At 48.7% G+C, this 10,397-nt stretch overlaps 1 protein-coding gene across 1 annotated transcript in view; it reads right to left on the bottom strand.

The window, feature by feature from the left end:
* UBE2QL1 (ubiquitin conjugating enzyme E2 QL1) overlaps nt 1-5,842 on the bottom strand; it is a 31,824-nt gene extending 25,982 nt beyond the window's left edge. The window contains exon 1 of the mRNA XM_032769514.2: nt 4,122-5,842. Coding sequence (XP_032625405.1) covers nt 4,122-4,949 — 828 coding nt within the window. The 5' untranslated portion in view covers nt 4,950-5,842. The remainder of the gene's footprint in view (nt 1-4,121) is intronic.
* Nucleotides 5,843-10,397: the final 4,555 nt, after the last annotated feature.

The raw sequence follows: 10,397 nt of genomic DNA, 5'->3' as shown, positions 1-10,397 counted from the left end.
AAATCGACGTTAGCCTCGGAGCATGGACGCACAACGCCGAATTACTGTGCCTAGTGTGGCCGCATGAAATCGAAATTATAATATCAGTTTTATAAAACCGATTTTAGCAAATTCGATTTTATCCCGTAGTGTAGACGTGGCCTTAGGCAGGACCAGAGTTTTGAAAGCAAGGGCTTGATCCTGTGCCCACTGAAGTTAACGGTAAAATTCTCACTGTGCAGGATCAAGGCCTATACACACACAACCTTTTTGTTTTTGGCACTTCTAAAATATATAAATGGCTGGAACAACTTACATGAAGATAGTAAAAATAAACAAAAGTATGTTTCCCAGTGAGATGCTGTATGGCAAACTCTAACCCATGGCAAATTTTTAGAGCACGATATAAACTCCTGGAACTGGTGAATGAGTATTATTTGGACTCTATCAAGCATGATAGGTCTGGCTTAACGGTTAGGGTTCACTTGCTTAGTTTTTGTTTTTGACAAAACCCTAATATGAAAATATATTGAAAGGCATTTTTATTTTCAACACAAAATGTAAGCATTCCCTCTACAGTGTTGGAAATTAACACAGAATAGTATTATAGTACATAAATATCAAAAAGTGGGCTTGACTAGAAACAAAAAATGAAACTAACCAGCCTAGTTATATTGTTCAAACTGGTGAAAGTGAAAAAAGTAGGCAAACATCTCAAATGCTGCATTGACACACTTGAGTAATTTTGCTCACATAAGAAGTCTTACTAAAGATACATTCTTGCCTAATTGCTTACAGGATTGGGGCATATATATTTAGAATTCTTTCATGTGAAATACTCTACGTTCTTAACAGTTAGAATGTTTAATATATATTATCTTAAGTCTTCTTTTAACAATGGAAGTGATACTTTTGATCCCGATCCTGTAACTGTTCTGTGGGCCAGATCCGCCTCCCATTAAAGTCAAAGACTCCCACTGAATTATGTGGGAGCAGAATTGAGCTCATATTGGGCCAGATCCTACAAGAGCTCCATGCATGGCATTCCCTTGAAGATAACGCCCAATATAAGGGTTAATGCACAGGCTGGTGGTGACTACCAAGCTGGAATTCAAATGAGGAATTCTGATGCTGCATTATTCTGGCATGTTTTATGATAGCTTCATAATCCTTCAGTGGAATTGTATGCTAGTAATTATCATTTACTCTTGCACTGTTATTTCTAGTCTACAGAAAGGGCCTGCTCTTTCAAACCCTTATTTAAATAATAATGATATTTAGCATTTTCACAATGTTTTATATGCTAAACCATTGTACAGATATTAGTTAATTAATCTGACATGAATCATCCTTATTTGTGCAGTTAGTTTCACTGAAGTCAATGTGACTACTTGCAGCATGATAAGAATGAACCATGTACATTTTTGCAGGATCAGTGGTTACATATTTTCAACATTTATATTCTTATGACTTTAAGATATATGTTCCCATTAAACTAATAGTCAAGAGAAGACAATGTTTAAAATATGAAAATGGTATTAGGATTCTAAAGTGTCTGTGCTTTCAGCTGTTGCACTTATGCAATAGAATCAAGATTATATAACATGAGTCTGATTATAAAAAAACATGGCTCTCATTACACAGTGCATGGGTTCTATTACAGGATAGTAATCTATCACAGATTATCAGGCTATAACTGACAAGTATATATTATATTACTGTTAATATATATATTAACTTGCATTGCACAGTGCATGGCTTTCAAATTTCCCTTTTATGGCTACTTGCCTATTAAATTATTGGCAGTAATTTTAACTGAGCATTTTTACTTTATCTCACAAATACACATCAATATACATACATGACGTTTTCATATTAAATACCTACGATCAAACTGCTGGCAGTCCTCTAATAAATTTTGGCTTGAACAGATTTAGTTCAACAAAAAAGAAAAGCTTTTCTTTGAAGAAACCATCCTTTCTTTGCAATCGAAAACAGAATTTTATTTCAGAAATCCTTTTGGTGATTAAAAGAAGATTGTGAAATTTTACAGTGTGTTCAAGACTAATGTTTAATTGATTAGTAATCTAGTATTTTATTTAACATTTTTCATATTGAGCCATGATATGAACAAACAAAACATTTAAAACAAAATTATACCATTAAAACTTCCTTTGACCCTTTTCAGTTTAAGGGTAGAAACAAACCACAGAAAAATATTACAATACTTTAAGAACTGGTTTGAAAGATTTTAACATAATACTTCTCAATCCTTATTCAAACATAATGAGAAACATGATCACTGTAAAAAGAGTGAACAACAAGTAATGGGACATAACAAAACAAATACTACTGAGGTTTAATATACCATGGATCTATTATAAATTAAGTAAGCCTCTTTTTTATGGGTAGAGGTTTCTTTGAATTCCAAGGTGACCTATCAAAATTGACATCTTCAAGTGAAACAAGGCATACAGTATGAACTAATTGAATAAAAGAATAGCAGACCTAGAGCCAGACTGAAGGAGGAGGTGAGGACTGTGGAAATGTCTTTCCCAAAAGGGTCAGACAAGGTTCAAGGGGGGAGGGATAGCTCAGTGATTTGAGCATTGGCCTACTAAACCGAGGGTTGTAAATTCAATCCTTAAGGGGGCCACTTAGGGATACAGGGCAAAAATCTGTCTGAGAATTGGTCCTCCTTTGAACAGGGGGTTGGACTAGATGATCTCCTGAGGTCCCTTCCAACCCTGATATTCTATGAAACACCTCCTTTATGGGCCAGTCTGTGAAGCTACTGATGAGCAGTTACTCACACAAGCAGTCCCATTACTGAATGTGAGAAAATCTGTAACAATAATGTAATTATTTATTAAACAAATGACCCACCCAAAAGATATCCAGTGAATTTATTTACCTTTGTTCAAAGAAAGAACACCATTTTGCATTGTCTACTATTGCTAGAAGACATGAACCTGTGTGTGTGGGCTAAGTGGAAAGACAACATTTCAAGGACACACTATATGATCGGAAAACCACCTTACATAGACACAGACAACTTGCACATTGTAATGAACATCAAGAAGGATTGGCTAGAGATCTCACAAAATAATATTCATTCATTATAAATATTTCATGAAAATCTCATTTTCATATGGTGTTCTAAGGGAGAGAGAGAAAAGGGAATACAACAGTAGCATTTCTTCTTGGCTAAGAGCAAAACATCATTTGATATCTAATACATCTTCTATTGAGGAATTACATATTCTGTTCTGGCTGGAGGACCCAAAAGATCTTTTCCAGGGCTAGCTATTGTGAACCTAATGCATAGTAAACAATTACTTGATTAGTTTTTTAGACAACAAGATTTTAAAGCTGCACAGCAACGTTGGTAGCTCAGCACTGAGCAAGAATTGTAGCCTGAGTGTAACTAATGTCAAGGAGACAAATCTGTTTAGAGCTATCAAAAATCAGGTGCTGAGGGAGTCCCAATAATTGCCCACTATCCCATCCAGTATTTTATCTGTGCAATTCTTGGGAGGGCAGGAAGAGGCCAGACAAAAGTCTGGAAGCTGCAGTTCAAGGCAGTATATCTTTATATAGTGATACTTGTCTAAAGCAGGAGGCCAGCCAGTCTAGGTTGACTAGTGGAAGGAGGCTTTAATTCAAGATAGAACAAATGTTACCTGAAATCTGGAAGATAATTTGCTCAACACAAAGGGGTTGTCTACTGGAGATGGCTCCTCCAGCAGTTTTCACTATATATTTGGCAAATTATAATGTTAGCTACAGGACAAAGTATAGAAAAGGGGGGAAGAAGCCATTTCTTTCAGATCTCCCCCCACCTCCCTGTTACCATTGTATAGAACTGAAAGGAGAGGCTCTCCAATCACCTGACCCACATGACTGACGCTCCCGCCCTTGTGCAGTAGGGAAGCGTTATTATCCCCATTTCACTGAGGAACAGGGAGAGCGGGTGAGGGTGACCCTCCACCTTGATATCTTGACCTGGCCAAGGTCATACGGGAGCCATTGGCCCAGGAGGTCAGCGCCAGGGAGCAGGCTGTGCAGGAATGGGGGCTTAAACCCCTGCAAGTAAGGAAACAGCTGACACCGCACAGAACCCAGGGTGCCCCAGCCCTTACCTGACCCTTCACCAGGCTGGCTGCGAACTGCCTCATGACCGCCTCCACGGTGTAGGCGCTGGACCAGCCGCGAGGGGTGAGTAGCTCCATGCAGATAGCCCCGCCATCCAGCACGTATCCGTTCTCCAGCCGGGGGCTGAGCACCCTCATGAAGGGCGGCGAGAAGGGGAAGTTGTCGGGGAAGGTGAGGTTGAGCAGGATGAACTCGGTGTTGGTCTCCTTCATGTCCTGCCACAGCACCGAGTCCTTGTCCACCTGGTGCAGCTTCACGTTCCAGTCGAACAGGCTGTCGTCCACCAGTTCCACCGAGATGAAGCGGTCGCTCAGCCGGGCGATGTCCTGCAGCTCCTTCATCAGCCGCCGGCTCCGCACCTGCGTGCAGTGCTGCTGCCTGCCCAGGGGCGCCAGCGGGGCAGAGCCCGACGGGGGCGGCACCATCTGGGCAGAGCACCCCCGGCCGCTGCTGCTCCCCCCCGGCAGCAGCTGCGACTTGGGCTCCTTACCCGCGCCGGGCTCCCTGGCGTTGTGGGGCGGGGGCTTCTCCTTGGGCCCCCCCGAGCCAGGCTGCTGCGGCGGCTGCTTGGAGAGCTCCAGCACTTTCTTGCCCTTGTTGCCCGCTGGGCTGCCCTCCTTGCTGGGGCTGCTGCTGCTGCTGCAGCCGGCGCTGCCCTGCTGCTTGTTGCTGCTGTTCTTCTGGCTGCCCTTGGCTCGGAGCGAGGAGCCCTGCTGGCTGCTGCTGCTGCTGCGGTGGTGGTGATGATGCTTGGGATCCTCCGTGTCCCTGTTGTGCAGCCGGATGAGCCCGATTTTCCGGAGCAAAGTGGCCATGTTGTGTTTGGCGGCTCCGGTTGTAGCCGCTGCCTGGTGAGCCCCGGCGTGGCCCCTCTGCAGAGAGCAGGGCGCTCCTCGGCGTGAGTGAGGGGATAGAACGTCTGAGCCGGGAGCGGGGAGGGCGGGAGAGACAAAGACGATGGGGCCAGGCGATGCCGCTTCTGCTCAGACGTCTCCTTTCACCGGGGCTGCTGCTGGCAGCATTGCAGCACTAGCCCGGCTCCCGGAGTCACCAGAGCTCCACTGCTGTGGCCATAACCCCCTCGAAAGGGGGGCCACCCCCTCCACACACCCCGGAGAGGTGCTTCTCCTGCAGATGGCCGGCTGCTTCCCGACTAACCTGCAGTTAATATCGAGCCACGGCACGAGCTCTGCCTGCGGGATTTACCCTTCGCTGCCTCTTCCCCGCGCCCCCTCCCTTCCCTCTCTAGCCTTGGACCTGCTGAGGTACCAGATTTCCCTCCTCCTCCAGCTGGTGCGCGAACGTCGCTCTCGAGTCTGGCGGCTGCAGGTTTCCCCTGCGAACGGTAAAATCTGTTCGACTCCCGAGTAGCCCCCTCGGCCTCCCCGTTTCCCTCTCAGCGGCGGCAGCCGGGCAGCTCCTGGCCCCGGCTCTTTGTTGTGGAATCCGCTCCAGCCAGGCTCGGGGCGCTGCGTGTGCCAGCGGGGCTGCTTTGGGCTGACTGAGTGCTACAGCGAGAAGGCGGGTGAGGGGGGTAGGGAATCCCCGATCGCACCCCAAGGCGTCCTTTCCCCTTCCCTCTGTTTACCTTGTCCTGGCACGGGGGGGGGGGTGCAGGGGAGCTGCCCCCGCACTACGCCCGCCCTGCCTTGTCTGTGCAGGTTCCCTGCTTCTGCGGAGCTGAATTGCAGAGGCCGCTCAGTCTGCTGCTCTGCAGGCGGAGGAGGAGGAGGCGGGACACTGGGGAGTGGCCAGGCTGTTGCCCGCACGGGGGCAGGAGCCACTGGCTGGAGGAGAATTAAAATGTTCCTTTAATAATGGTGACGGGTTGGTTGGGGACGGCCGCCTCTTCATCCCCTCAACACGAACAGGTTTTTCGGCCCATTACAGATTTCTCAGCCCACCTGCTTGCCCCCAAACGCCCAGGCTAATGTGGCCACATGGGCTTGTGACTGCACAGAGAGTATCAGAAACGTGATCGCTGGGTGCTGGATCCATACACCCGCTTTCCCCTTCAAAGACTGAAAAGGGAAGAGAGAAACACTTTCAGCTGGGGAGGAAGAAGGCAAAGGCTGAAGAATAAATACAGCTATTCATCAGTGAACACAGTAATGGCCAGTGTGTTTGTGTGTGTGTCCCTGTTGTTAGTATAGTCTATAAAATCGATGTCAAGTCAGTATATGATGAAGGAATAAATCTGTTACAGAATTAGATGTCCTCTGCCGTTTGGTGTGCCCTGGGCAGGCCTCCACTGTGGTTTGGAAGAGCGGCCTGTATTGGGAAGGGATTTGTGAACTCCTTTAAGCCATTTTGGAAACACTGTGAAGGAAACTTAGCAGACTTCTTTAATATGTGCAAATCATAGTATGTTATAGGCAGCAACCATATTTTTTGATCTGAGTAACTGCTTCTTGATACAACTCTAAGGAATTTTGGAGTCGCCCTTTACTTTTCATCCCTATTTTATTCTCCTTGCTATTAACTTAACAGGTTACTCGTTTTGTCAGGCAGTACTGCATGTGACAATTTAGAATGTTACAACCAGTTGCAATAACCATTTTTTGAAGTTCTATCATGTAAAATGCAGATTAATACAAACAGAAGAAACAAATTAATGACATCAGTTTGATTTGCCATAATTTTAAAGAGCTTTTAGAAATCAAGATCCTAAAAATAATTGACAGATAGCATTATATAGGTTGAAGCCCTCTAGTCTGGCACCCTTGGGACCTGACCAGTGCTGAATCAGAGAATTTTCCGAACCACGGGAGGTCAATGCAGAGTGCCAGCAGGTCTCCATAGGCACGGGAAGTAGGGGTGCACAGGGGCAGCAGGTTTGTATAATTTTTGGTGGTGCCCAGACCGGGTCCAAGTCCTGCCCCGCACACAACCTGCCTTGAAAGCCAATATATATATTTTTAAATAATTTGAAGATGTGAGGGCTCTGGACTGGGGCTGAGGGGTTTGAGAGGGGCTTGGGCAGAAGGCTAGGGTGTGGGGGGGGTGAGGGCTCTGGCTGGGCATGCAGGCTCTGGAGTGGGTCAGGACCAGGGATGAGTTTGGGGTGCAGGCAGGCTGCCCCCATCTGGGGCCAGAGAAGAGGACTCCCCCCAGCCCTCTCCCCACTGGCAGCACACTCACCTCACACCACTGTCACTGCGCTTGCTCCTCTCAGGTCCAGGAAGCCCCCTTGCCTCCCCTGTGGTGGGTGGAGTGGGGCTGCCATCGCGTGTGTGCCTACTCCCCAGCTGCTGCCCCTCATTGTAGCCCAGGGGTCGGCAACCTTTCAGAAGCAGTGTGCCGAGTCTTCATTTATTCACTCTAATTTAAGGTTTCGCATGTCGGTACTCATTTTAACATTTTTAGAAGGTCTTTCTATAAACTATTGTTGTATATAAAGTAAACAAGTTTTTTAAAATGTTTAAGAAGCTTCATTTAAAATTAAATTAAAATGCAGATCTTATCAGTTTAGTGCAGTGGTTCTTAACCTCGGGCAGGGCCAGTGGAAGGATATTTTGTGCCCTAGGTGAAACTTCCACCTTGTGCCCCCCCCCCCCGCACATTGGTTCATTGAGGGGCAAATCCCAATGAGTCATGCCCAGAAGCTGCTCCCCAGACCAGGTTCCCCACTCTCCACCCCCTGAACTCCTCTGGAGGGAGCACAGCCCCCCCGCAAGCCCTCCCCACCCCACCCAGGTGCCCCCCCAGTCCACTTACTGGCTTTGCCAGGCTTGGGCCACTGTAGCAGCTTGGCAGGGAGGAGCCGCCTTCCTGAGGCACCAGAGAGTCAGAGCGTCCTTCTTGCGGCAGCAGTGAGCCCCAGCCATGGAGGAACCGGCATGGTGCAGGAGGGCAGCAGCCCTGCAAAGGCAGTCGTGCTGCTAGTGGGGAGCAGCTGCGCCCTCCCACCCCTCCTGCTCAAGCTGCATCCCAGCGCCCACCCAGGGGCTCCTGCAGGCTGCAGTGGATGTATGCGGGCGCCAGCCCCATGCGCCCTCTGGGTCCCCCCTCACCTAGGGTTACCATATTTCAGCAATCAAAAAAGAGGGGAGAGCCCTGCCCTAGCCCTGTCCTCATCCACTCCCTCCCACTTCCCACCCTGACTGCCGCTGTCAGAACTCCCAGTCCCCCCCTGCTCCTTGTCCCCTGACTTCCCCTTCCTGGGACCCCCCCCACCCTAACTGCTCCCCAGAACCCCACCGCCTACCTAAGCCTCCCTGCTCCTTGTCCCCTGACTGCCCTCTCCTGAGACCCCCCCCACCCTAACTGCCCTCCTAGGACCCTACCCCCTACCTGTCCCCTGTCTGCCCCAACCCTTATCCACAGCCCCGCCACCAGACAGACCCCTGGGGACTCCCATGCCCCATCCAACTCTCCCCCTGCTCCCTGACTGCCCCCCAGGACTCCTTTTACCATGCCCAGGCCCGTCAGACACTGGCTTCACGTGGAGGCAAAACTCCACGTGCAGTGCTCAGGCAGTGGAAGTGGGGGAGATGCGGGAGGGGCAGCAGAACCTGAGCGCACTTCCAGGAGCCGCAGAACCTGAGCGCGGTGAGGGGGAAGTCGAGGGGCATGCCTGCCCAGGCTGCAGCCTGGTCCCCCTCCCTGGGGAGTGGGGCTCCTGCAGCGGATGCATGCAGGCGGTGGTCCCCATGCATCTCCCGGCTCCCCCCTCGCCGTGCTCAGGCTCTGCAGCTCCCGGGAGTGTGAGCTGTCACCACTGCCCCTCCCGCAACAGGATCAGAGCCAGTCTGGGGTCCCGGCCACCAGTCCCGCTCAGCCTCTGCCAGCCTAGGGTTCCATTCACTCAGCTGGCAGTGATCTCGGCTGGCAGCCGTGTGCCAGGCAAAATCGGCTCGCGTGCCAAAGGTGGCACGCGTGCCGTAGGTTGCTGACCCCTTTTGTAGCCTCACTGGGGGTCGGGATTGGGGCTTCCCCTTGCCCAGCATGGGGCAGGAGCAGGTGGGGGGGGGGACTGTGCTAGTGGAAGGTAACTCCAGAAAAAGGAAGGTTCCATCTGTCCGAGGCAGAAGAGCAGAGTCGGGGTCAGCCTGCCCTGGTCCTAGTGCTTGGGGGGCACTAGGACCCTGCAGCGGCAGTTGATGCCAGGAGCCAGCAGAGCGCAGCACAGTGCGGAGCTGCAGGTGGCAGCCGCCCATTGCCCAAGGTGCAGGCAAGGACGCTGAGGGGAGGTGCGCAGGGAATGGGTAGGAGAATCCGGCTGCTAGTATAGATCGGTTTTTGGCAGCTGCCAGCATTTTAAGCACTGCATCCGCTCACACTGCTCAAAACAAAGATGTAATTTACATTTGATACTTAAAACATTGGCTGCAGCCTATGTCCTGTCTACTTCAAGGCTCTCAAAGTTGCTGATGTGGCTGACACGAGTGTTAGGAATTTTTGTCAAATTTCCCTAGTGTAAGCAAGCCTGAAAATAGTTGGGACCCAGCACAATGAGGAGTTCAAATATCATAACCAATACACTGAAATGAGTCCGATAAAGAGTTTGTGGAGTACACAGAGCACTCTATTATCCTGTAAGTAATGGCAGATGCCAAATGCCAACATTCTACATACTGATTCTTGCCAATTGCCAATCACATTCCAGTTGGCCAACTTGACTCCTGCCAATCTCCACACCCTAGTTCACAGTGAATGCAAACTCCATCTTCTTGAGTTCCTGTACTTCCTCCACACAGTCACAATAAAGGTCAATCACAACCCCTGTTATGGACAAAGAGGTCTTTTCCAACTCCTCTAAGATCTTCTCATCACCATCCTAAGAGATACTCTATCTTACCACCAGTTATTGGGCTTGATGCAGGATGAAAGTCTATGGCCTGTTTTATAAAGGAGGTCAGATTAAGTGATCACAATGGTCCCTTCTGGCCTTGGAATCCATGAATATATGAATTCAGTGAGCTTTGGCTCAGCACCTGAGAATTTAGCCCATGAACTTCTTACATAAGAACAACAGTACTTGTCTGAGTAAAGGATGAGATCTGGCTATGCTGCTATTGAAGTCAATGGCAACATTTCCATTGATTTCAATAGGAGTGAGATCAGGACCTGGCACATGAATATACCACCCTGTCAAATTGCAGTCAGGGATTGCTTAGTTCTAATCATTGCATTAACAAATTGGTAAACAACCAAATAGTATGAAAAATATACTTGTATTATATATCCCTCTGAATCTGGGCACTTGGTAATTTCTGGTTTCTTGAATAAATATTGACTATTTATTGTGTGGTACTGCAGTT

Source organism: Chelonoidis abingdonii, chromosome 2, assembly GCF_003597395.2.
Source record: "Chelonoidis abingdonii isolate Lonesome George chromosome 2, CheloAbing_2.0, whole genome shotgun sequence".
In the NCBI taxonomy this organism is placed as follows: domain Eukaryota; kingdom Metazoa; phylum Chordata; order Testudines; family Testudinidae; genus Chelonoidis; species Chelonoidis abingdonii.
Note: the sequence above shows the minus strand (reverse complement) of the source record. Positions and strands in the feature narration are given on the sequence as shown.